The 27,425-nt window shown below is 46.6% G+C and overlaps 1 protein-coding gene and 2 long non-coding RNA genes across 6 annotated transcripts in view; 1 reads left to right on the top strand and 2 right to left on the bottom strand.

Annotated features, from left to right (window-relative positions):
- ZFHX3 (zinc finger homeobox 3) overlaps positions 1 to 25,817 on the top strand; it is a 423,800-nt gene extending 397,983 nt beyond the window's left edge. For all 3 annotated transcript variants that reach the window (XM_082369757.1, XM_082369756.1, XM_082369755.1), the window contains 3 exons: positions 5,535 to 5,637; positions 6,923 to 12,334; positions 16,383 to 25,817. In XM_082369757.1, coding sequence (XP_082225883.1) covers positions 5,535 to 5,637; positions 6,923 to 12,334; positions 16,383 to 18,019 — 7,152 coding nt within the window. In that variant the 3' untranslated portion in view covers positions 18,020 to 25,817. The remainder of the gene's footprint in view (positions 1 to 5,534; positions 5,638 to 6,922; positions 12,335 to 16,382) is intronic.
- Positions 13,284 to 16,412, bottom strand: LOC309617561. Of its 2 annotated transcripts, none has more exons than XR_014238039.1 (3): positions 15,269 to 16,412; positions 13,507 to 14,203; positions 13,284 to 13,418 (listed from the first exon to the last, which is right to left on the bottom strand). It is a non-coding gene; the product is annotated as an uncharacterized lncRNA (long non-coding RNA). The 2 variants fall into 2 exon arrangements; XR_014238040.1 differs by having other exon boundaries at positions 13,286 to 13,410.
- Positions 18,152 to 27,425, bottom strand: part of LOC309617560 — a 164,291-nt gene continuing 155,017 nt past the window's right edge. Inside the window, exon 4 of the long non-coding RNA XR_014238038.1 lies at positions 18,152 to 20,223. This is a non-coding gene — a long non-coding RNA (uncharacterized lncRNA). The remainder of the gene's footprint in view (positions 20,224 to 27,425) is intronic.

Below are 27,425 nucleotides of genomic sequence, written 5' to 3'. Positions count from 1 at the left end.
CATCTCAGAGGAAGGTAATGAAAATAATCGGGCTTCATTAATTCCAAGCCCTGTGAGATGATAGCCATTTGGAGCCTGTTTGCCAATTAGATGGTCTAAATTAAAAGTGACCTTGGTATACTGCCGCTGCTTGCCTCTCCGAGTCTAATGAAGCTTTTCTCTCCAATTCAGTCCCCTTCTCAGCTCTTTTTTCTCTCTCACTCACTGTGTGTGTATGTGTGTGTGAACTGTTCATATGTTTCCTGTTCTCCCACCTACCTCCTTTTTCAGTCTTTCTCATTCTTAGATTTTAAAATCTGGTTCAGGGCTGCATTTGTTTCTGGCCCATATGACTTGTTAATATGGCCCTACAGTTCTTCCTCTTGGGTTTTAGGTTTAAGAAAAACAAAAAAAGATAAGACAACGACATAGAAGACATTTTAGAAGGGAGACAAGACAAAGAGAGAAACAGCCCTCTAGACTCCGTGGTCCAGCGCCCAGCCTGGCACATTTGGAAGGTAGTAAAGGAAAGGAGGGAGAAACCTCTGCAGCTCTCTCTGCTGCCGTGAGTTGCTGGGCTTGCGGGCTGCAGACGTGCAGAGACCAGCTGGCAGCCATCGAGGTCAGGGGAGGAAGTGAGCAGCCAGACCCTCCCTGGCGCCGTCGACTTTGGATCCCCCACTAGCTAGACTGCTCAGTTCTGGAAGCGGTTGGCTTTTAACTCCATGCTTCAGTTTTTTGAACAGGACCAGTGCCTCATTCACAAGGTGTAGAGACTGGCCAGGTCTGTGCCAGGAAGGCCTGTGTCTGAGGCTTTCCCTCTTTCTTTCCCTCCATCTGAGGTTCTTCATTCTATTTTTTTTTACTGAAATATGAAGGATTTGAGTCTCCTTGGGAGTCTAGGTTTTGGCAAATGTATACTTTCACTTGGAATAGAGAGCCTTTCAGAAAGAAGCTCTACTCAGGCGAGCAGTGCCAAGGCTGTGGGGATGAGGGTCTCAGAGAAACCAAGTTCAGTACTTGCTCTAAGAAAATACCTTTGCTTTCCAGCATGTGGAACTTGTTGGTTGCATTGATCTAACCTCAGACAGGGTGGCCTTGAGAGGTGAATTTGCATGAACAGTTCCGTTAAGAATTTAGCGAAGTGTATATACCCCTTGGCTGCTCAAGTTGTGGTATTTGGCCATTTCATATCCATGACCCAGAGAAAGCAAGGAGTGGGGAGGGCTCCTTATAATTCCAGCTTCTTCTGTCGAAAAAGAGTCAACATCCGTGGCCCCTCCCAGATGTCACAGTGGGGACCAGACCCGCATCTAAGACTCTGGGTTTTATAAGGTGTGTCCTTGGGGCTTTCAGGCCCACTCACCTCATAGAAACTTGAAAGGCGTTAGTTAAGTCATAATCCAAAATAATGGTGAACTGAACAGGAGGTAGGAACTAGGTATTTACAAACCCACGTCACCTTTCCTAGTAGTTCAAGGGCAATTAACTTGAATCCAGGAATTTCCCTCGAGGGAGCCTGTGATTTCCTGAAATTATCTACAGTAGTTTGTTTTAAAAGTATTTTCTCTAGGAGCCTGCAACTTTCATCAGATTTTCTAATGAGTTTATGATCTCTAGAAGGGTAGTTATTCTGGACGTGAGCTTCTTGGACACAGGGACCCGGTCTTGCTCTGTCTCAACAAGCGTGCAGCACGGGGACCTTGTACAAAGTTTAGTGAATGATGGTCAAATGAATGGATGAGCAGAGTCATTTGAGGCCCTTCCTTCTCATCAACTAAGTTGTTTTGGAATGGCTTAAGCGTGAAGATTCTTAGTACCAGTGTGGAGCTCTTCTGTTTCTATCGTCGTATGTGTGAATTGCTTGAACTTGAAGATTTTCAGCATCAGAGCAGAACTCCACATTTCTCTAGTTATATGTGAGACTTGTTTACTTGTTAGGAAGGTACTGCACCTGTTCAGATGATATTTTCTTCCTACGTTCCCGTCAACTCTGCATGCTTGACTTGGCTCAGAGGGCTGAGAGGAGCACATGTGGTATCCAGATCATCACCACGGAGCTGCTTTGCGTGGTCACGGCCACCGATCTTGAGAGGCTCACATTCTGAAGAAGTAATGGCGCTAAGCAATTGAATTTTCTTACCAGAAAAACTTTGACTTTTGGTTAAAAGTCTGTTTTAATAGTCTGAGGTCCCCTCTATACATTAATGAGTAGAGTATGGGGGAATGTAACTTAACATACTCAGTGTTTATGGGTGTAAGATTATTGGAAGAATCAATCTACATGGATGTCAGTGTAGGAAGTATAGGTGTTTAGACTGATTGTGTACTATTGTGTGGCCAAACCTAAAACTTTTTGTTTGGCTTTTGAGTCTGTGGATGGGAGGGCTGGGGCAGAGAGAGTGAATGAGTAATGCCGCGTACGCTGTCTGTGCAGGGGAGCTGCTGGCAGCATCTAGTCCTCCGAGGGTCTCTGTGGTTTGGGCACGTTTGGGGTGGCTTGGTTATGACGCTGTGGCCAGGTTTTGTCCTCTTACACACTGGCATGCTCTGACGCTCCTAGTGAAAGGGAAGGTCTTTACAGAACTCTGCCCAGCACTGTTGAGCGACTGCCTTTCCCACGGACTTTCAGCCGGTCCATCAGAGGCTGGCTGGGATAGACTCAACCTTCCACACTGTGTGGCAGCCAGATATGAGTGGGAAACAAGGAGTGCCAAGGCAAGTATTGAAGGAACTCAGCCTTTGGCCAACTCTCATTTTCTTCCGTGAGCAGAATTCCTCAGTGAGCCATTGGCAGGACCGTACTTTTGGCTCTTTACAAAAAAGCGTGGTAACTTTGAGTGATGAGCTTGAGAAGCTGGCAGGAGAGGGAGGAGTGGACACAGACACGGGAACATTAGCGTCCGAGAGCTGACGTGGGGCCCTCCAGCGTCCTGCACAGCCAAGAGGCTTCCATCGCAACCTCTCTGTTCAGACCCATGCGCAGACAGACCCCACCAGAATTTCTAGATCCTTAGGATTCTCTTTAGGGGTCTTCTTCTTTGCCTTTTGGGAATTTCTTGCCCATTAAGATTTTATATACCAAACCTTTTTTGTTTGTTTTCAGGGAGAGGTAGAGGTTGGGTACACTATAGATGAGAAGATGCAGGTAGATAGAAGTAATTATGTAAACACGTATGAGGCAAGACTTACAGGTTTGGAGGCCCAGATTAAGATGCAGAGGAGCATGTGAGGTTGATGATTATATTTTGGGGAGAGTTAATTGATGGAAGGTGAAGGCAGACAAAGAACCGCTGCTTACTGCCTTCTTGAATCCCAATCAGGAATTATGATTAAAGTCGCGGCGAGACAACAGAGGGCTGATGAATTGGTGTCTTTTTTTTTCTTTCTTTTTTGCCGTCATTCACACTTGATTGACTTCAACCTTTCAAGTGCAAAAGTCTCTCTTTTCCATTATTATTCATAGCCATCTGAGTTTTTCTAATTAAAGTGTATGAAAACAATTACTGATCCGTCGTACTGAGTCTGTTAGAGGGGATGTCTGCCTTACTGTAATGTGTATAAAAAGCCCATAGTTTTCTATAATGATGTGCAGCTGAGGTGTTAGATAATTTTATTCTTTTTTACTCTGTAGGGCTTTTTTTTTTTTTTCACTTCTCATGATTCATTTTTCATAATTCCTAAAGATCCCAGGAAAGGACTGATCCCGCAGCTACAGCCGAGAAAGGAGGTGTGGGGGGAGTCTTTTTTCCTTTCCCTTTCTCCCCCTCTTGCCCCCAACCTCGTGCTCCCCCTCGGTCGAGGACTGTAAATTAATCGGTGACCTTTCACTTCTTGGATTCCCGCTGGACTCCCCAACCACACTGGTCAGAAATGCTTTCTATTAAAAAGAAAATAGATGGAATGAGTTTGGCAATCTCCGCTCCATTCCTAACGATTCATCCACAGCTAGCCGTAAGCAGCTGCTGGCGAGCTTTGTGTGAGGGTGCAGATGTCTGTGAGAGCAGGGATTCTGTGTCACATTCACCTGCCATGCACCTGCTCTTCGTAAACGCAGTGTTTCTCAGAGCCCTTCTCCGTAGTGCCTGTTGCTTAATTTTTGCACCTACGGGCATCCGGGTTGCTGAGATTATCCTAATACCCTGAAATGTATCGAGGAGTTACCTTTTTGGATTTATGGGGACAGCTGTCTGAGTTTCCTCTAGGAGTGGAACCTACCACGGATGATTCTAGTGAACATGTCAGCAGTGATTTTGAGCAAGGCCAGGATCCTCAAACCGTTAAAAATTAATAGTCATTTATTTTAAATATTTTAAATTTTGAACAGTAATCTAGGTGTTCCAATCTTTGTAACAGCAAGTGAAGATACTATCTCAATAGTTGTGTTTGATGGGAAAGTAATGCCTCCAGGTGGGGCTGGGCGCCATGTAGAAAGGTTAGTGGTGACTGTAAGTTTCTGTTCCTGTAACCTCAGGGTCAGTTTACTTCTCAGGCTGTCATCAAACGGGGAACGATTTCTAATTCATTTGGGAATATCATCGCCAACTACCTTCCCATCCTATAGTAGGCAAAGAGATATTGCTTCTTCTTAAATGAAGAACCTTTTAGCCTTACGTTGGATATTGAGGGCCTCCTATCACGTTAATGGAGGGCAAATGATAACTTGTTTGGACAAGCTTGTGGCCAGATGGCAGGAAAGCCTGGAGAAATAAATGCCGAAAGATCTGACCTTAAATTGGAGCTCTTTTGACCCAGGCTAATTCTGGAGTCGCTGTATTGGGAAACAACAGCCGTGGCCAAGGTGGGGCTGCCCTGTTGTAGAATGTAGGGTGCGGGGCACCCTCTGTGGCTGGGACACTGGCCAGAAGTCCCCTCTGATGCTGTGTACCTCAGGCAAAGACCCCAGGAGAAATCCTGACTGAAGTGAGTCATAAGAAATGCTCATCTGCACTTGATCTCAGCTTGTAAAGGGTTACAAAATGTTGTTTCCTGGAGAATCTGCCAGTGTGTCTGCGTGTCCTTAGCCTTCCCTTTGTTCCCTTCTCTTCTTCTCACCCTTTCCTTCGCTCTTATTCCCCTCCTCTTCTTGCCTGAATACATTCTGAAAACAGTACTACAATGCTCCCTGCTTCAAGATTACAGTGTACTTTACTAGGTATGATTTAATTAGGGCCCTTATTATGTTTTCAGCAGCTTAAGGTGGGCCTTTCAACTTATCTACCTAATTGGTTGCACAAGAAGTTTCACAGCCCATGACAAAACATTGTCAGTGATCAAAGTCAAAATTCTGCATAAAGGAAAAATATTAATAATAAGATTATTCTTCAAGTGTGCACTGCTAATTATGTCCAGAATGTAACCGTAGAAACGCTTTTGACGGATGTGAGCTTTGTCTAATAAACATGAATCTTCAGTGAGCTATGAAAAGTGACACCTCCAGCTTTACACTGGTGAAGGCTAATTTTGCTTATTAAATAATTTTAACACATTTCCCTATTTTGTGTCTCTTTCCTCGCCCTTTGGCTCTCCTCGCTTCTCTACCGCTTGCCCTTCAGGTGACTACCCCCGAGATGGCGATGCCCAGCACCCTGTTCCTCCCAGCGGCTGTTCCAGATCGGGACGGGAACTCCAGTTTGGAGGAGGCAGGAAAGCAGCCTGGTTAGTGTCATTATTCTTGACCCCTGAGAAGAGTAAACAAAATGAAACCTGGGGCCAAAAAATTTTCATGGAGCAAGAGTGCCAGGAATTCTTTACGATACTCCTAAAAGCTGAACGTAACTTTGCAAGGGATGAGGGGCACCGTTGTCAGCTACTTGATACACGGGTTCTTGGCATGTATTTGTGTACACACTTCGTATGGTTTGAAGTGAGAAAAAAACCAGGTGAGAACCAGTGGGGTTTTGGTGGACACGTGTCCCCTTAGACTATACAGCGAGGAAGTGACTAACCAGAGAGTCAGCCAGTAGACCCATGACGTATCACCCTAAGCCATCAAATACTCCCTCTCCGAGGACTTAATTATTAGGGACCTGTGGAGCACATGGGTGATCTCAGGGCACTGGATTAGTTGTCTTTCTAGGTGCTATCTATCTGTGCACAGAGCTCTTCTCTGAGACTTCCAGGAGTGCCTTATGGGGGGCAGCGGAGAGGTGCATTTGGAAAGAACACTGTTGTAGGCATAGATGCTGCTGGTGCCCCACGGTGGGTCCTAGCTGGGCGGGGCCTTAGACCTCTGTTTATGAGTCTCTCCTACATCTTTGACACCCTGTCAGCAGCTAAGGTTTAAGTAAGTTGGGAAGAGTTACACCACACTGCTGCCCCACCGTGTCTCCCTTGTGATTTTTCCATATTAGGCAGTGTACAGCTGACCCAAAAAAGGGTCAGAATATTTATGGGTGTGATGATCTCACTGTAGAAAAAAGTTTTAATGTGTTTTCATAATTGGCCACTTGAATGTTCTTTGCTTATTGAATAGAGAGGACAGTCAAAAGTCACATAATAACAAGAAATTATTTAATGCCTAAAAATATATACATGTCCCCAAATTTCTTATATTACAGTGGATAGCGGTTCTTACAAATTCCCCACAGCTTAGGACAGCATTAATTCACATATTCTATAGTTCAGATCCATGTAAAGGGGGTATCCCTTCAAGCCAGTTCTCGAGAAGTTGAAATGAATATTGTTTAAAAGACAGATTTGTGCTATGGTATAGGCCTACTAGCAGTTGAGGCTTTTTGTATTTCCTTTCCTTCTTCTCTATTCCTGTGCACCTGCTTATATAACACGTGCTCTCAGCGGTGTGGGGCTCTGTGGAGAGTGTGTGTCTGCAGGTTGGTTGGGTATTTCCCTCATCATGAGACTCTGTGTTCATGAGGCCTTGCTGGGTAGACAGCTCTAAGCCTTCTTTATCATTGGGCTTGATTTTTTTTTTTTTTTCCAGAAACCTCAGATGATCTGGGAAAGAACATCGTGCCCTCTGCCAGCACAGAACACAGTGGCGATGTGAAACCCTCTCCTGCTGACCCAGGCTCTGTGAGAGAAGATTCAGGCTTCCTGTGCTGGAAGAAGGGGTGCAACCAGGTTTTCAAAACTTCCGCCACTCTCCAGGCGCACTTCAATGAGGTCCACGCCAAGAGGCCTCAGCTGCCCGTGTCCGATCGCCACGTGTACAAGTACCGCTGCAACCAGTGCAGCCTGGCTTTCAAGACCGTGGAAAAGCTGCAGCTCCACTCTCAGTACCACGTGATCAGAGCTGCCACCATGTGCTGTCTCTGTCAGCGCAGTTTCCGAACTTTCCAGGCTCTGAAAAAACACCTCGAGACGAGCCACCTGGAGTTGAGTGAGGCCGACATCCAACAGCTTTATGGTGGCCTTCTGGCCAATGGAGACCTCCTGGCAATGGGAGACCCCACCCTGGCCGAGGACCATACTATAATTGTTGAGGAAGACAAGGAAGAAGAGAGTGACTTGGAGGATAAACAGAGCCCGACGGGCAGTGACTCTGGGTCGGTACAAGAAGACTCGGGTTCAGAGCCAAAGAGAGCTCTACCTTTCAGAAAAGGCCCCAACTTCACCATGGAAAAATTTCTAGACCCTTCTCGCCCTTACAAGTGTACCGTCTGCAAGGAATCTTTCACTCAGAAGAACATCCTGCTAGTGCACTACAATTCTGTCTCCCACCTGCATAAGTTGAAGAGAGCCCTTCAGGAATCGGCAGCTGGTCAGCCAGAACCCACCAGCAGCCCTGACAACAAACCTTTCAAGTGTAACACTTGTAACGTGGCCTATAGCCAGAGCTCCACGCTGGAGATCCACATGAGGTCTGTGTTGCATCAAACCAAGGCCCGGGCAGCCAAGCTGGAGGCTGCAAGTGGCAGCAGCAATGGCACCGCGAACAGCAGCAGCGTCTCCCTGAGCTCCTCCACCCCAAGTCCTGTGAGCACCAGTAACACCTTTACCACCACCAACCCAAGCAGTGCTGGCATTGCTCCAAGCGCCAGCTTACTGAGCCAAGTGCCCACTGAAAGTGGAGGAATGCCGCCCCTGGGGAATCCCAGCGGTGCCAACACCGCTTCCCCTTCAGAGCCCAAGGAAGCCAATCGGAAGAAGCTGGCAGATATGATCACATCCAGGCAGCAGCAGCAGCAGCAAGCACAGACCCTGGCCCAGGCCCAGGCCCAAGTTCAAGCTCACCTGCAGCAGGAGCTGCAGCAGCAGGCGGCCCTGATCCAGTCCCAGCTGTTTAGCCCCACCCTCCTTCCTCACTTCCCCATGGCCACGGAGACCCTGCTGCAGCTGCAGCAGCAGCAGCATCTCCTCTTCCCCTTCTACATCCCCAGCGCCGAGTTCCAGCTCAGCCCCGAGGTGAGCCTGCCGGTGACGGGCGGGGCGCTGGCGCTGACGGGGGCAGGCCCAGGCTTGCTGGAAGAGCTGAAGGCACAGGTGCAGGTCCCGCAGCAGGGCCATCAGCAGGTCCTGCAGCAGCAGCAGCAGAGCCAGCTCTCTCTGCCCCAGAGTCACTCTGCCCTCCTACAGCCCAGCCAGCACATCGAGAAGAAAAACAAATTGGTCATCAAAGAAAAGGAAAAAGAAAGCCAGAGAGAGAGGGACGGTGCTGAGGGGGGAGAGGGCAACTCGGGACCAAAGGAATCACTGCCAGATGCCGTGAAGGCCAAAGAGAAGAAAGAATTGGCCCCAGGGGGTAGTTGTGAGCCTTCCATGCTCCCTCCACGCATCGCCTCGGACGCCAGAGGGAACGCCACCAAGGCCTTGCTGGAGAACTTTGGCTTTGAGCTGGTCATTCAGTACAACGAGAACAAGCAGAAGGTACAGAAGAAGAACGGGAAGACTGAGCAGGGGGAGAATCCGGAAAAGCTCGAGTGTGACTCCTGTGGCAAGTTGTTCTCGAACATCTTGATTTTAAAGAGTCATCAAGAGCATGTTCACCAGAATTACTTTCCCTTTAAACAGCTGGAGAGGTTTGCCAGACAGTACCGAGAGCACTACGACAAGCTGTACCCCTTGAGGCCTCAGACCCCCGAGCCGCCGCCGCCGCCCCCGCCCCCGCCGCCACCCCCGCTTCCGGCAGCGCCGCCCCAGCCGGCCTCCACACCAGCCATCCCCGTGTCAGCGCCACCCATCACCTCGCCCACGATTGCGCCGGCCCAGCCGTCCGTGCCGCTCACCCAGCTCTCCATGCCCATGGAGCTGCCCATCTTCTCGCCACTGATGATGCAGACGATGCCGCTGCAGAGCTTGCCAGCCCAGCTGCCCCCTCAGCTTGGACCTGTGGAGCCTCTGCCTGCGGACCTGGCCCAGCTCTACCAGCATCAGCTCAATCCAAGTCTGCTCCAGCAGCAGAATAAGAGGCCTCGCACCAGGATCACGGATGACCAGCTCCGAGTCCTGCGGCAATATTTTGACATTAACAACTCCCCCAGTGAAGAGCAGATCAAAGAGATGGCAGACAAGTCCGGGTTGCCCCAGAAAGTGATCAAGCACTGGTTCAGAAACACTCTCTTCAAAGAGCGGCAGCGTAACAAGGACTCCCCTTACAACTTCAGCAACCCTCCCATCACCAGCCTGGAGGAGCTCAAGATCGACTCGCGGCCCCCTTCGCCAGAACCTCAGAAGCAGGAGTACTGGGGGAGCAAGAGGTCTTCAAGAACAAGATTTACTGACTACCAGCTGAGGGTCCTGCAGGACTTCTTTGATGCCAATGCTTACCCCAAGGACGATGAATTTGAGCAACTCTCTAATTTACTGAACCTTCCAACCCGAGTCATAGTGGTCTGGTTTCAAAACGCCCGACAGAAGGCCAGGAAAAATTACGAGAATCAGGGAGAGGGCAAAGACGGAGAGCGGCGGGAACTTACAAATGATAGGTATATTCGAACGAGCAACTTGAACTACCAGTGCAAAAAATGTAGCCTGGTGTTTCAGCGCATCTTTGATCTCATCAAGCACCAGAAGAAGCTGTGTTACAAGGATGAGGATGAGGAGGGGCAGGATGACAGCCAAAACGAGGATTCCATGGACGCCATGGAAATCCTGACGCCCACCAGCTCCTCGTGCAGCACCCCGATGCCCTCCCAGGCTTACAGCACCCCAGCACCAACGGCCAATACAGCTTCCGCTGCTTTCTTGCAGCTTACATCAGAGGCTGACGAACTGGCCACCTTCAGTTCAAAACCAGAGGCGAGTGATGAGAAACCAAAGCAGGCTGAACCTCCCAGTGCCCAGCCAAACCAGACCCAAGAAAAGCAAGGACAACCAAAGGCAGAGCTGCAGCTGCAAGAGCAGCCCGAGCAGAAGACAAATGCAGCCCAGCAAAAGCTCCCGCAGCTGACGTCCCCCGCTCCGTTGCCCCAGCCTCCTCCGCAAGCGCCACCCCCTCAGTGCCCCTTACCCCAGTCGAGCCCCAGTCCCTCCCAGCTCTCCCACCTGCCCCTGAAGCCCCTCCACACGTCAACTCCTCAGCAGCTGGCCAACCTACCTCCTCAGCTAATCCCCTACCAGTGCGAGCAGTGCAAGCTGGCGTTTCCGTCGTTCGAGCACTGGCAGGAGCACCAGCAGCTTCACTTCCTGAGCGCGCAGAACCAGTTCCTCCACCCCCAGTTTCTGGACAGGTCCCTGGATATGCCTTTCATGCTGTTTGACCCTAGTAACCCACTGCTGGCAAGCCAGCTGCTCTCTGGGGCCATACCTCAGATTCCGGCAAGCTCGGCCACTTCCCCTTCAACTCCCACCTCCACGATGAACACTCTGAAGAGGAAGCTGGAGGAAAAGGCCAGTGCCAGCCCTGGAGAGAATGACAGTGGGACGGGAGGAGAAGAACCTCAGAGAGACAAGCGTTTGAGGACAACTATTACACCAGAACAGCTAGAAATTCTCTACCAAAAGTATCTCTTGGACTCCAATCCAACTCGAAAGATGTTGGATCACATTGCGCATGAGGTGGGTTTGAAGAAACGCGTGGTACAAGTCTGGTTTCAGAACACCCGAGCCCGGGAACGGAAAGGACAGTTCAGGGCTGTGGGCCCAGCCCAGGCCCACAGGAGATGCCCTTTTTGCAGAGCGCTCTTCAAAGCCAAGACTGCCCTGGAGGCTCATATCCGGTCCCGTCATTGGCATGAAGCCAAGAGAGCTGGCTACAACCTAACTCTGTCTGCGATGCTCTTAGACTGCGATGGGGGACTCCAGATGAAAGGAGATATTTTTGATGGAACTAGCTTTTCCCACCTACCCCCAAGCAGTAGTGATGGCCAAGGTGTTCCCCTCTCACCTGTGAGCAAAACCATGGAGTTGTCTCCTAGAACTCTTCTTAGCCCTTCTTCCATCAAGGTGGAAGGGATTGAAGACTTTGAAAGCCCTTCCATGTCCTCAGTTAATCTAAACTTTGACCAAACTAAGCTGGACAACGACGACTGTTCCTCAGTCAACACAGCGATCACAGATACCACTACTGGAGACGAGGGCAATGCGGATAACGACAGTGCGACGGGAATAGCAACTGAAACCAAATCCTCTTCCGCGCCCAGTGAAGGGTTGACCAAAGCAGCCATGATGGCAATGTCCGAGTATGAAGATCGGTTGTCATCCGGTCTGGTCAGCCCAGCCCCGAGCTTTTACAGCAAGGAATATGACAATGAAGGTACAGTGGACTACAGTGAAACCTCGAGCCTTGCAGACCCCTGCTCCCCAAGCCCTGGTGCAAGTGGGTCAGCAGGCAAATCTGGAGACAGTGGGGATAGGCCCGGGCAGAAACGTTTTCGCACTCAGATGACCAATCTGCAGCTGAAGGTCCTCAAGTCATGCTTTAATGACTACAGGACACCCACCATGCTAGAGTGTGAAGTCCTGGGCAATGACATTGGACTGCCAAAGAGAGTGGTTCAGGTCTGGTTCCAGAATGCCCGGGCAAAAGAAAAGAAGTCCAAGTTAAGCATGGCCAAGCATTTTGGTATAAACCAAACAAGTTACGAGGGACCCAAAACAGAGTGCACTTTGTGTGGCATCAAGTACAGCGCTCGGCTGTCTGTACGTGACCATATCTTTTCCCAACAGCATATCTCCAAAGTTAAAGACACCATTGGAAGCCAGTTGGACAAGGAGAAAGAATACTTTGACCCAGCCACTGTACGTCAGCTGATGGCTCAACAAGAGCTGGACCGGATCAAAAAGGCCAATGAGGTCCTCGGACTGGCAGCGCAGCAGCAAGGGATGTTTGACAACGCCCCTCTTCAGGCTCTCAACCTTCCGACAGCATATCCGGCCATCCAGGGCATTCCGCCCGTGTTGCTCCCCGGCCTCAACAGCCCCTCCTTGCCCGGCTTTACTCCATCCAACACAGGTGGGTTCTGCTCCTGGTGACTCTCCCAGTATTAAATAGCCGCCCAATTAGCGCTTGTTCTATGGCTACCACACAAAACCTCCGAGTGTTGGCCTGATAGGAAGCTTCCCTTTTCTAGTTCTCTAACAGCAGTGTAAAACCTCAGGTCCCTTCCACTGAGTCTCCCTAGAGCTATGGTGTACATGACTCTTTGACTTGCCAGTTCAAGGATGGGGACCTTGTGGTTGGAACAGGCTCCTGAAACCATTCTCGTGCCTGGTGTTCAGTAACACCACCAGGGTGTGTGTTATAGGCATGAACTTCAGGGTTCTGGCGTACTAGATCATGGGGTATTTTCAAGACAGCAGTTTCCATTATAGACCCTTCCATTCAGTCCTTGTGGAAATGCAGATCCCATCTCGATGTCTGTTGAAAATATAAAACATTTGAATGTCTAGCTAATCCTGGATTGTGCCTTCTGGAAATTGGTTCAAGAGAATTTAAATCAACTCTTTGCCTTCCTCTGTGGTCCCACCTCCTTTTTCAGAGACGTGCTCTGGCAGGAGAGATGCTACCAGGAAGACGCTCTCATACGGTAGAGCCTTACCCCTGGGGTTCTCTTCCAGTCAGAAATAGGGTGTTAATGTTAGTGTTTTTTGTTTGTTGGTTGGTTGCTTTTGGGCTGCACCACGCGGCATGTGGGATTTCAGTCCTCCGACCAGGGATCGAACCTGTGCCCCCTGCAGTGGAAGCACAGAGTCTTAACCCCTGGACTGTCAGGGAAGTCCCTGGTTTCTAATTAGACTGCCTTTGTACTGGAATGCACTGACCAGGAACTCGTATTGGGCACTGTGGTTCTGAATTATGACATGTTATAGTCCTCTAGACAGACAAAAATGTTAATGGTAACACACCTTCGTTTTCTTCTGCCCGTTTCCCTTTCTAATTCAGAGTCACGTACTTGGTAGTTATTTTTCCACTTCGTAGGGAGTGCCGCGGTTCTTCCTGTGTACCTCTCTTGTTCCTCCTCCTCTGCCCTCACCCGTCTTCTCTGAATCCAGCTGTCTTCCCTAAATTGGACTTTCACTTCCAGGATCCTGTGAGACTGAGGCACAAGTTAGCGTGGTCCCTCCACAGCCTGTGTTGACCAGTACACATTCACCAAAGGAGAGCCCCTCAGAGTGCCTCTTTACCTTCAAAACATGGCCCTGTTCCCAGGGGTTGAAGTGGTTCTGCTGCTTCCCAGAGCAGCCCTGGTTTCTGGTTGAATTAAATCCAAGTTTTATAATTTTGGCAGTGTTTTACAGAACGTGAGGGGCTACCACATTCCAGATCCCAGTTTCTTAACCAAAGAGAAGAACAAGAAAAGAAAGCATTAAGATTTAGAAGTCGTTGCTTACATGTGCTGGCAAGTAATGTCACAGAATGATGTTAAAAGTCAGCTAGACGTAAGCCAAGAAAGCGACTATGGAAGGTGGCTGGGCACTGAGCTTCCCTTGCAGCCCGGGACCTTGGAAGAGGGGCTTGGGAAGGCCCAACATTTCATAGTAATGTGAAAATATTAGAATCAAAATGTCTGGTCTATTCCCCTTGTTTTACAGATGAGAAAACTGAGGCCCAGAGAGGTCAAGACCATTCAACGAGCTAGGGTAGGAGCCGGGCTCCCGGTGCTATTACTCCCTTGAAGGCCTCTGGGCTCTCAGTGCTCTGTACTCCTTCCACAGCAGCCAGTATGAGCCAGTCAGTCAACAGGTGTATGTTTCGTGCTACTCAGGTTCTGACCACTTGACTCCAGGTAGGAGGACAGATATGCTCTTAATCATTCAAGGCAGCCAGGCCCGCCCCAGTTACCACCGTCTGACTGTACCACAGCTCCCAGGAGCACTGCATCTGGAATTAGGAAAGAAAGAACTTGTGTTTAATATGTCAGGCCCAATGGTAAGCTCTGTCCATATGAGCTTCCATTTAATCCCTACATCCATCTACTGTGGAAAGCTGAGGTTCCAAGCAGTCAACTAATAGGCCCAATATCACACGGCGATGTGTGTCAGCCACGGTCCATAGCTCGTCAGTCCGACTCCAGGAGTACGTGACTCAGCCTCAGGGGGATGAAGTGGCTTGTTTGGTTCTGATCTTACAGATGAGAAAACCAAAGCCACAGAATTATTGTGAGAATGTATTGAGCTACTTTATCTCACATGGCTAGTGCAGAGCCTGGTAAATAGCAGAGGTTCAGTACATGTTTCTTAAAATTGAATCTGTTTTGTGCACTGTCAGTTCAAGATAGGGAAAGTCAGTTCTTCTCTGGAAGCCTGATGCCAGAGGGATGGGGAGATCAATAGGCGGTTCCTTCTCTGCCCCACTGATCATTTGGCTCTGGCTACAGCTCCAACCTAAAACTTGGAGCAAGCCTGTTGCCTAGAAAGAGACGAAGCCATGTCCCAAGTTGGAATTCATAATCTGCTTTGTGCCACTTTAACCAACAAGCCTTTACTGAGTTTTTCTAAGTCACACACATCTTCTCCTCTGATTTCAGTCCCTTAAGTGCATTCAGGAAATTGGATGACTTAATTTCAGTGGTCCCTTTCTGCCATTTTGGAAGAGTAAATTAATGATGTTATGTGATGCTGAGGGGAGCATCCTACTTGGCTATCCAAAAGTTAATGCCTGTTATTTCTGGGACTGGCAACTTGAGGCAACCTTGTTCTCTTCACCCAAAATCTGAGGGTTTTTTAATGCAGTGTGATAGCCCAGGGAATACTGCACCACTGGAGCCAGAAATCAACATTGTCTTCACGTGGGTTGGGCTTCAGAGTGTTTTTTCTCATGAAGACAGTGACTTGTTTGGAACCCCACCCCAGCTTTCTTGCTGAAGGTGGTCCAGATAAAGTAGTGCGGGGCTGTGGGATTTCTGATTTTACATTTTGGTGTCCTCTGAAGAGAAGGGATGCATACCGTCTAGGGTCTTGGATGTGGTCAGTGTTGTCCTTCACCGCCACCTTGCTAGTCTTCATGAACCAGCAGCAGCCCTCCATCACCCTGAAACAAAAGATTCAACCCAGGAGATAGTTATGGGTCAGGGAGGAGGTTAGGCTCTGGGACTGGGTGAAGGCTTTACAGGTAGTGGTAGATTAGGCCTGAGTGTGACTGAGGATGGGGCTGTGCCCTGCGTGCGCCTGGTGACATGGTCTGCCACCCATAAGCAGTGGTGCCTGGGGTAGGTTGTGATGTCTTAGGAATTGCTGGTGCCAGCACTTTGACATTGCTTTTCTCCTCTTCCTGTGTCTGCTCTCTCAAGCATCTGCAGTCCTAATCCTCCTGTATGTCAGTCATTCAAATAGGGGCAGGAGAAGAAAATGCTCATTTTTCCGGTGGACTACAGAATCCTATTCCTAGGTGGTTACATTTTTCAGCAGATCTGTTAAAGCAGATCAGCTGAGCCAAAGCAGTGCCACTGTTGACCTTGAATGGATTGTTTTCATTTCTTCCCGTTGCTCCTCCTCTCTGTGCCCTCCTAACACATCCATTCACCTGCAGCAGTGGAGGTCAGAGAGGCACATGTGTAGAGCCTGTTGTGTTTGTTCAGGTGGTCTTGGTGCCTGGCCGGGTTTCTTGCTTTCGCTCTCTTCTCCAGACAGCTTCTGGTGGGGCCTCTTGACCGTACTATCTCTGTGGGGCTTTTGATGAAGGCCATTGGTTCAGATGGGTCCCGGCTGGCAGCAGCTAGTCTGGGGGCCTCCAGACTAATTGCCTTGGGCAGAGTGAATGGCAGCTGGGAGCACAGCAGAGAAAACATGACCGAGTGGGATGGGTGTGGCACGTTGGGCAGAAGGTGTTGGAAGTTGTTTAGCTGGTATGGGAGGTATGGGAGCTGACCCAGGGCTGGGCCCGGATTAGAATACCGGCTATCCAACCTGGGCCTGGCGGGAAAGCCGTTGGATCAACAGGATCCTCCAAGTTCAAACCTTGAGCTCTTAGACCCTGTGCCAGTGACACAGGTGAAACATCTTGAGCACCAGCCTCAGCACCCCAGAGTGACACGTGATTTCTCTGTCTCCATTCCTTTCAGCTTTAACGTCTCCTAAACCGAACTTGATGGGCCTGCCCAGCACAACAGTTCCTTCCCCCGGCCTCCCCACGTCTGGATTACCAAATAAACCGCCCTCAGTGTCGCTGAGCTCCCCCACCCCAGCACAGGCCCCCACGGCGACGGCCCCTCTGCCAAGCCCCCAACCGCAGCCGCCGCAGGCGCAGCCGCCGCCGCCGCCAGCAGCCCAGCCACCACCCGCGCCGCAGCTCCCGCCGCAGCAGCAGCAACAGCAACGCAAGGACAGAGACGGTGAGAAGGGAAAGGAGAAGGAAAAGGCACACAAAGGGAAAGGGGAACCCCTGCCCGTCCCCAAGAAGGAGAAAGGAGAGGCGCCCACGGCGGCCACAGCCACGATCTCAGCACCGCTGCCCGCCATGGAGTATGCAGTGGACCCTGCGCAGCTGCAGGCCCTGCAGGCAGCCTTGACTTCGGACCCCACAGCGTTGCTCACGAGCCAGTTCCTCCCTTACTTTGTACCAGGCTTCTCTCCTTATTACGCCCCCCAGATCCCCGGCGCCCTGCAGAGCGGGTACCTGCAGCCTATGTACGGCATGGAAGGCCTGTTCCCCTACAGCCCTGCGCTGTCGCAGGCCCTGATGGGGCTGTCCCCGGGCTCCCTACTGCAGCAGTACCAGCAATACCAGCAGAGTCTGCAGGAGGCCATCCAGCAGCAGCAGCAGCGGCAGCTGCAGCAGCAAAAAGTGCAGCAGCCCAAAGCAAGCCAAACCCCAGTCCCCCAGGGGGCTGCTTCCCCAGACAAAGACCCTGCCAAAGAATCCCCCAGACCAGAAGAGCAGAAAAACGCACCCCGTGAGGTGTCCCCCCTCCTGCCGAAACCCCCCGAAGAGCCAGAAGCAGAAAGCAAAAGTGCGGACTCCCTCTACGACCCCTTCATCGTTCCAAAGGTGCAGTACAAGTTGGTCTGCCGCAAGTGCCAGGCGGGCTTCAGTGACGAGGAGGCGGCGAGGAGCCACCTGAAGTCCCTCTGCTTCTTCGGCCAGTCTGTGGTGAACCTGCAAGAGATGGTGCTTCACGTCCCCACGGGCGGCAGCGGCAGCGGCAGCGGCAGCGGCGGCGGCTCGTACCACTGCCTGGCGTGCGAGAGCGCGCTCTGTGGGGAGGAAGCTCTGAGTCAACATCTCGAGTCGGCCTTGCACAAACACAGAACAATCACGAGAGCAGCAAGAAACGCCAAAGAGCACCCTAGTTTATTACCTCACTCTGCCTGCTTCCCCGATCCTAGCACCGCATCTACCTCGCAGTCTGCCGCTCACTCAAACGACAGCCCCCCTCCCCTGTCGGCCGCCGCCCCCTCCTCGTCCTCCGCTTCCCCCCACGCCTCCAGGAAGTCTTGGCCGCAAGTGGTCTCCCGGGCTTCGGCCGCGAAGCCCCCTTCTTTTCCTCCTCTCTCCTCATCTTCAACGGTTACCTCAAGTTCATGCAGCACCTCAGGGGTTCAGCCCTCGATGCCAACAGACGACTATTCGGAGGAGTCTGACACGGATCTCAGCCAAAAGTCCGACGGACCGGCGAGCCCGGTGGAGGGTCCCAAAGACCCCAGCTGCCCCAAGGACAGTGGTCTGACCAGTGTAGGAACGGACACCTTCAGATTGTAAGCTTTGAAGATGAACAATACAAACAAATGAATTTAAATAAAAAAATTAATAACAAACCAATTTCAAAAATAGACTAACTGCAATTCCAAAGCTTCTAACCAAAAAAAAAAAAAAAAAAAAGGAAAAAAAAAAAGGAAAAAAAAGAAAAAGCGTGGGTTGTTTTCCCATATACCTATCTATGCCGGTGATTTTACATTCTTGTCTTTTCTTTTCTAATATTAAAAAAAAAAAGAAAAAACTTAACCCTGTTACATTGTGTCCTTTTGAAGGTACTATTGGTCTGGGAAACAGAAGTCCACAGGGCCTCCCTATGTCTTTGGAGCTTAAACCCCTTGTATATTTGCCCCTTTTCACTAAATGCCCCACGTTGATAGCACAGAGGAGCCCGGCATGCACTGTATGGGAAAGCAGTCCACTTTGTTACAGTTTTAAATTTCTTGCTATCTTAGCATTCAGATACCAATGGCTTGCTAAAAGAAAAAAAGAAATGTAATGTCTTTTTATTCTCAGGTCAATGGCTCACACTTTGTTCTGTTTTCAGAATCATTGTTTTATATATATTATTTTTTGGGGTTTTTTTTTTTTTTTTTTTTTGGTTTTTGTTTTCGTTCCAGAAAAGATTTTTTGTTTTGTTAATTTAAAAACGGGCAGAAAGTATTTGAGAAAAACAATGTGAACTGCTTTAGCTTTCTGGGGATTTTAAGGATAGCTTTTCTGCTGAAGCCAATTTCAAGGGGAAAAGTTAAGCACTCCCACTTTCAGAAAAAAAAAAAAAACCCACACACAGAGTGTTGAGGACTTGTAGCTTAAAAAAATAAGTTTTAAAAACTGACTTTCTGTATTTATGATAGATATGACCATTTTTGGTGTTGAGTAGATTGTTGCATTGGAAATGAACTGAAGCAGTATGGTAGATTTAAAAGGAAAAAAAAAAAAACCTTTTGTGTACATTTAGCTTTTTGTATGGTCCAGCTGACAGCTCCTCATTTGATGTTGTCTTGTTCATTCCTAGCAGATAGATTGCAATCCGTTGATTCACCTAAGCTTTTCTCCCCCTTTGTCCCTTAATTCCACTTTCTCTTTCCTCCTCCCACCCTATAATCTCCCACTTAAGGTAGCTGCCTTCGTTTCTTAGAGGGTAGCTGCAGAATTATTTTATAAAACTAAAGAAAGAATTTCAAAGGGTTCTAGGGGTCATTAGGATCCTCACAGATTATTTTTGGTTGGGGAGTTGAAACTTTTTAAAGGCATATAATTCTAGTTACCTATGTCTGTTAGCCTTGTACATTTATTTTTTATTTATCCTTCCTTTGGTTTTTCTTTTCACCCTTTTTTTCCCCTCCTTGTTTGGTAGATGCTTCAAATATTCTTTTCCTAAACTAAAGCATTTGTTTCGGTTTGTGTAATTGGGCTGTGTGCTTTTCTTTTCTATAAAAGTTTTTGGTTAGGGGTTTGGTTTCTGTGTTTTTGTTTTGTTTTCTTTCCTCTCTCAGAAAAAGAAATTTCATGCTTTAAATAAAATCCAAAGACACACCCTTTCACTGCTGAGGCAGAAAAAAGGGAAAGGGTTCTTGTTACTTGAGAATTTGTTTCTGATTTAAATAAACAAGACTTAGTTTAATAAAAGAAAGAGCAAAACAGAAGATTCCCAGGTTGTTATGTGCTGCTTCCGCAAGCAGAGAGGCAGCTGTTAAAGACAATTCCATATACCAAAAGACACACTTTTTACTTCAAAGTTTTGTCCTTGTGTTAGGCAGTCTGAGCAGCGAGTGATCCAGAGCGCAGCCAACAAAGAAGCAGATAGCAATGTACGTACAGAGAGCAAAAAAGGAACCGTGTGTGAGGCACTTGTGTTTATGTTAATATCCGCATTCCTGTAACACACAACACAACGCAACATACACCCTTTCTCATCTTAAAAAAGCGGTCTGAACTTTGAAAGGAAACCTTTGTGCTGCTATAACGTAGATTTTGGAGACAAATAGATGCTTTGCTGTTTCACCTTCATAACCAAACATCAACAGAAAAAAATCTCCCCTTACCCCGAAAGTGTGAAATCCTTCTCCCCTTCATTCTCTTCCTTATGTTTCAAAAGGGAACTTTGAAGACTGTGAATGCAGGTTCCATCTGGTCACCTTTCGGGCTTCTTCCCCAGTGCTGAAGCCGCTCATCGACTTTGCAAAAAGACTGGAGCATTCCAAGATCTGAAAATGAATTTCTTTTTTTTCTCTTTTTCTTTTTTAGCCGGGACTATTTTATTTTTATGAATTTGTTTTTAGTTTAATGAAAGAGTAGATCCTGAACTGTTGTATATATTTCTAACTAGGCTGACTGATGCACAGTGCAAATTCCTTTTTTAATTGTTTTTTTTTTTTTAAGTAGAAATACTAAAGAATACCATCTAACTATTCATACCAGTATCCAGTCGTAGCATAAGGTGTCAAAAAACAAGTACGCAAAACATTTGCTGTTTTAACAAGCTATTTCTTTTAACAAGAATTCTTGTATTTCTCCCTGTGTTTGAGATGAACATTTTTAAATTTTGAAGTTGTACAGTTTTTTGTTTTCCATTATTTTATCTTGTTTGTAACTCTATGAAATATATATATATATATATTTTTTGCCATTTAACTGTTGTATGTTACTCTGTGTCTGTATCATATAGAAAAAAATTGTTTGTTTTTGGTTCTCTATGTGATACCAATTAACAATTTAACACTAGTTTTACCTGTCAAATTCTGCTAGGTCTTTTCTGAAAACTTTGTTTTTAAAAATGGTAACTGTTTGGTAATAGTGCAATTTCTATCCCTTTCCCTCCCCCCCTCAAGTTCATTTCCTTGTAATTTTGCCACCCCTCCCCAAAGTTTTTTTTCTTTTTTCCTTTCTTTTCTTTTTTTTTTTTTTTTTTTTTTGAGCTACCATGCCATCCTCCCTCTGTGAGGCAGAGTGACTGTCAGTGTTTTTGTTATGCCATGCCTCGACCTGTGGGTGTGTTCGGCAATAGCAAGGTGGTTGGGTAGACTGACTAAGCATGCTTCTACCCACCACTGTTCCTCAGTGGGGTTATGTGAGTGTTTCAACCTGGAGTGGGTTGCACACTTAATGCTTTCCTCTACAAGTATACCGCCCACATATACGTTCATTCAAAAAAAAAATTCTTCTCAGCATTAACCTAGAAGTAGCAAAGCAGTCGGTGATGGTGAAGCTTAGAGGTCAAACACGAGCTACTTAGATGCCTGTGGGCTGGCATCCACCATGGCTGTGACCAGTATCATTTACAAAGCATGAATTCACTACAATGCTCAACTGTTTAGATCGGTCCCACTCGGAGAATTTACCCCTGTCTGCTGCATAGTCCACAGCTGAATAGGATATCTCAAATCACTTTTTGAATTAGTTCTTCACCTCCATTGATACTTCATATTTTTGGTTGGTTGTTTTTTTTTCTGAATCTCCACAGTGTGGGTTGGTGCCAGACACCATTCAGTCATAGCACCAAATGGGCCCGCAGAATGGGAGTTATTTCCTCCATCCTCCAAAAAGAAACTTAAGAAGGAAACACATAACACACACCTACACATGCATGCACACACACACACACGGAAAAGTTTAAGTCTAGGAAGTTTTATTTTTAATTAAAAGCTATTTAAAGAGATGAATGTGGCCAAAGTTTTACACAATTGAAAATCAGGTAACACAGACAGCACGTGTTTAAACCTGAGTTTATCAGGCATGGCAGGAAGTTGCAGGAGAGAGAGGCAGAGACCCAAGCCAGTGCACTTGATGTTCATGGACATATTTTTTTTTAAATAATAAATTAAATTAAAACATTTTAAATAGAAGCATAAATTGAGTTGGTTGTTTGTTGGCGCTGAGATACTGCCCACTGTGAAACAAAGCTTTGACTAGTTTGTTTGTTTACTTTCTTCGGAGGGGAGGGGGGCAAGTTTGGGTAGGAAAGAAAGCATACATGAACGTGACCCTGAGGTGAAGAGGTATATGAACAGCCTTTGCAATGTACAAAAAAACAAAAAAACAACAAAAAAAAAACAAAAAAAAAAATAGAGCAAGTGAAACCAAAAATGATGTTCTTGGTGTTTTTCTATAATGTAGTCTTGTTAGCTTTTTTGTTACTGTAACAATGCTGATCTCGAACTGTACCAAAATACATGGAGACTAACAGAACCACATGGAACTTTCAAACTGAAAAAATTTGTCACAAAAACTTTGTTGTCATAGTTAAGTTGATTGTAGATGGTAATTGAATATACTCCTTTGAAAATATTTCATCAAGTATGTTTCCTGCTCATTGTGATACATTAAAAAAAATATGAGCAAAAGTTCTTGTCTCTGTCACCAGAGTTTGTGTTTGCATGTGTGAGAAAGAGGTTGATGGCTGGCAAGGTGTAAGTCTGAACAGTATCCTGAGGTTGTGTGGCCAGGGACACTTATTCTGAGGTACACAAGCTCTCTGGTAATTCTAAGTGTCCTTGTATCTCCTGGCACTCATGAAAGTGCAGGAAGTTTTGGTGATGGTGCTGACTAACTTATTTCTTTGAGAAGGGTAAGCCTGAGAGCTTGGATGATATTTGGCCCCAAAGAGCCCTAATAGCATTTCTACTTTTAATTCAAATGTTTATATGAGAATTTTAGATACCTGGGACAACCACAAGCAAGGAAGTTTTGCTGATGATGGGGAAAGAGGTAAGTTTAACTTCTCTGAAATGGGAATTAGATCCAATGTTTATGATGGAAGGATATGAAAGGTGAGCTGAATTAAATGGATGATTGACTACATTTACCTTTCCTAGCAAAGGATTTTTTAAACCCCTGTTAGAGCAGAATTTGAGATAAGAACAGTCTTCAAAACAGTAATAGCATTAGTAATTCCTATATACAAGAGGAAACTTGGCCCTCTTATCAAAAACCCTCCCTTACAGCAGAAAATGCATGACATTCATTAATAGGAGTACATTCAAGATCAGGCCCAAAGGCCTTCCATTCATCTCTAATTTATAGCCAAAGCCCATAAATAATTTACACAACTCTAGCAGTAGGCCTGGATGGCACTGCAAGCTAGCTGTGTTCTTGCAAGGTCTGCAGCATCTGCCCTCAGCCAACAGGGGTCTTTTCTACCCCAGGAGTTGAGCTCTGAAACCCTCTTCTATTGGCTTAGACAGCCATTGTCCACCAAGTCTTTTTTCTTAGTTCCTGCAGCAGGCATTCAAGAAGCAGCAGTGACCCTATTAACTCAACATTTCAAAGAATTCTACAACTGGTACAGGCATTACTAGAGCTCAGAAAGGAAAAGTTGGTTCCCTCACTGGTAGCTGGAACCTCTATGCCAAACAAGTAGTATCACTGTCCCTAATGAAACCCTGCTCTTTCCCCAGGCATTGCACCTTTCTTTTGGGTGTTCCTGCAGAAGCAGATGGCTTCTACCTCAATGTGTTTTCTTGGCTCACAGTTATGTCACTGATCTTTCTTCTGACCCCATGAAAAGGTACAGTATGATAAAAATTGTTCAGACCCAAAGCCACATCTGCCTTTCTAAGCTATAATTATTTTAGGGTCTGGCAGGATCACACTGAAATGTTTTAAATGGAACTAGTTTTGCAGCAAGGTTTTGCTGCTTCAGCTCTTTGGAGGAAGGTGACTACAATTCAAATTTTTCTTAAGGTAAATTTTTAACAAGAAAATAAGCACCTAAATTACATCGAGAGAGGGCTGGGTAAGGGACTCTTTCTGTTACTGAAAAAGCTTTATACTAAAGGGGAAAGAAGTCTTCCAGTCTGGCTTCAATACCATGTTCATGTGGATATTAGTCTCCTTGGAATTAATAGTCTTCCCCCCCTGGAAAATGTGAAACGGCAACATCTTAGTACAGCTGGCTGATATGTGTTAGTCGGGTAGCTGTTTCTAATTTCGATTTAAAGAAATGTCTGTAGCGCCTAGCTCCTGTTATAGACTAATGACCTTACAAATCTCACTTTTAACAAGTTTTGACTTTAAGTTACAAGAGCACAAGCAGTTTAAGAGTCAAGCTGAAGGATGAGAAGTTTGCATCTGCTGCTCTGCTCTGCAGCCTTAATTACAGTAGGACAGATGTGCTTGCTCAGTCTCTGTACGTTTCTGCTGGGGGTGGACCAGCCAAGGCTCTAGCAAAACTTGCAAAATTAGTGCTCTCAGGGCCATTAAAATAGACAAAGCTTTCCATTACCTTTATTTCATAGCAAAGATGGTGGGTATTTCCCTTCCTCCCTCCATTCCCTCCTCCCTCCTTTCCTTCCTTCCTTCCTTCTTCCTTTCTTTCCTCTCTTCCTTCCCTCGTTCATTCTTTTCTTAACTAGAGGCATATATTTTTTAAATGTCTTATCATTTAGCTTAGATTCCTCTCAAGCTATCTTCTCGAGTTTTTCAATTCCAGGTGCAAAAATAAATTTGTTCTTTATCCTTTATGATTGCTTAATTTCTTATCTATATGGAACAAAGAGACTGTTTAATCCAATTTAGGGATCCCTTATTAATATAAGAATGAAGGGCTTCCCTGGTGGCGCAGTGGTTGAGAATCTGCCTGCCAATGCAGGGGACACGGGTTCGAGCCCTGGTCTGGGAGGATCCCACATGCCGCGGAGCAACTAGGCCCGTGAGCCACAACTACTGAGCCTGCGCGTCTGGAACGTGTGCTCCCCAACAAGAGAGGCCGTGATAGTGAGAGGCCCACGCACCGCGATGAAGAGTGGCCCCCGCTTGCCGCAACTAGAGAAAGCCCTCGCACAGAAACGAAGACCCAACACAGCCATAAATAAAATAAATAAATAAAATTTTAAAAAAAAAGGATGAAAGCTTTCAGATGAACTGTTTTACTCTTGGGGCAAGATCCCTTGGCCTGAGAAATGAGTGCTAAGAAACAACAAAGAGTAGCAAGTGACAAAGGCATCAGCAGACATTCTCTGCCTCCATAACACCAAAAGCTGCTTTGGACACTCACTCTGCCTTGCCTTCCTACGCTCAATACACTGCTCTTTCCAAAAGCCCCCTTACGCATTGCTGCTGTCTTTTAGACCCCCTCTGTAATGCTTTCTATTGGCTTGACACTTAAAATATTTTGTGAAGTTTTGTAAAATTACTTCTTGCTGCTCAAAATGCTCCATAAAGTAGGCAGAGTGGGTGACATTGATCCCAGGTGGTCAGGAGAGTGAGGTAATGAGTGAGGGGAGAAGACACTGACCATGCGTTCAGCCTCTGTCCAGTGTCCCTTCTCCCCACACAGCATTAGGAGAGTGGTCGAGAGAGTGGGCTTGAGTCAGACTGACGGGGCTCCACCACTGTAACTTGGATTGCATTATTACTCCCAGTGTAACATGAGGATAAGGGTACCTGCTTCATAGGTTTCTTGTAAAGATTAAATAAGTTAATATCTGTAAAATGTTTCAAACACTGCCTGGTACATACTGAGTGCTGAATACCTGTTGCTCCTATTATTGTCAGTAATAACTCTCCACTTCTTTGCTGTAGGTCCCTTGTAATTGCAGCTTTTTTCTTTTTAATTAATTAATTATTTTTTGGCTGCATTGGGTCTTCGTTGCCGCGCGTGGGCTTTCTCTAGTTGTGGTGAGCGGGGGCTACTCTTCGTTGTGCGCAGGCTTCTCATTGCAGTGGCTTCTCTTGTTACGGAGCATGGGCTCTAGGCACACGGGCTTCAGTAGTTGTGGCACGTGGGCTCAGTAGTTGTGGCTTGTGGGCTCTAGAGTGCAGGCTCAGTAGTTGTGGCGCACGGGCTTAGTTGCTCTGCAGCATGTGGGATCTTCCTGGATCAGGGCTCAAACCTGTGTCCCCTGCATTGGTAGGCGGATTCTTAACCACTGCGCCACCAGGGAAGTCCAGGAATCACAGCTTTCTAACCCTTGCTTTACTTCACAGAGGGTTTGGGGACTGCAGTTATATAAGTCAGTCCCATCAAGCCTTTGCAATATGTTTATAGCTGATGTTTCCCTGTCTGTACATATCTCAGAGGGTGTAGAGATTTTTCAGGGTGTTTCTGCTCATGAGTTGTACAAGAGGACTGTACTGAGTCTGTGCTTCAGTCTTCTCATGTCCAACTTCTAGTGATTAATTTGGTCAGAGGAAAGGATGGCTTATAGTTTGCTTTTGTTTGCAAGAATAGACATTCCTGCCTCACCATGCCTTGGCAGGTGAGCACTTAAATGTCTGGGTTTACAGAATAGAGTAAATGGAATAGCTTGTGACAATCTGCTCGCTGCCACTGCCTGTTTTGAGGTGGTTTGAATACACAGGTTGGGAGCAGCAGTATCTAAAATGAGACTGTGAGAGTGAATGAATTGTACATGAAACAAAATTGAAAGAGGAAATCACCAAAGGAATGCAGCAAGAGGATCTTTTTACCCCAAAACACAGGAAGAGCTTTTAAAAATACTATTATTCTAGTAAACTGCAAAATAAACATCAGGAAGAGGCATGGGAACAACTGAGTAAAAACTACATTAGCCCAGAGAAAAGGCTTGAGTATAGCCTCTGCATGTATGAACCCATCAGTGACACAGGCTTTAGGAAGCTATGGCTCTGTGAACTTTCTCCATTTTTAATCAGAAACAGTGATGGTACTGGCAATAAGATTGCTGATACTGGTATGAGAGGGCTGGTAAAGGTTATGCAGTATGACTGGTGAGTCATTTTTCCTTTTCTCTGAGGATAATAACATATAAATGAAGCTTTGGCATATTGCCTGTAGATAGGATATTATCATACAGCATCTGCCTTTGATTTCTTTGTTATATGGTTCTAAGTTTGATGTTGTTTGAATAGTTTTCAAAGTCTGATTTGTATTCAGCTAAACTTGTTTCTTTCAGTACTGTAAAGATGTTGCTCCACTGTTCTCTCATTCGAATTGTTTCCAATAAGAAGTCTGCTGTCATCCTTATTTTTTAATGTACTTTTTTCCTCTTTTAAGATTTTTTTCTCTTTATCACAAGTTTTATCACATCATGTTATGATGTGCCTTGGTGTAGTTTCATTTATGTTTCTTGTGTTTGGGATTTGTGGAGCTTCATGGATCTGTGAGGTACTACTTTTTGTCAAAATCAGAAATTCTTCAACCATTATTTCCTCAAATCTTTTTTTTTTTTTCTTTTTCTGTCTGCTTCACTCCTTCTCCCCTTCACCTTCAGGGATTCCAGTTATATATGTATTAGACCATTTTAAGTTAACTCATAGCTTACTGATGCTCTGGTTTGGTGAAGTTTCTTTTTTTGGAGGCAGGGCACTCTTTACTCTGTGTGCTTCTTTTTTTTTTTTTTTTGGTAGCCCATACGGGGAATGAATGTGCTTCATTTTTGACCTTCCATGTCTCTACTTAATTTTTGAACATATCACATACAGTTAAAAT

Source organism: Balaenoptera borealis (assembly GCF_965194805.1).
Source record: "Balaenoptera borealis genome assembly, chromosome: 19".
Taxonomy (NCBI): Eukaryota; Metazoa; Chordata; class Mammalia; order Artiodactyla; family Balaenopteridae; genus Balaenoptera; species Balaenoptera borealis.
This window is presented reverse-complemented; position numbering and strand designations above follow the sequence as displayed.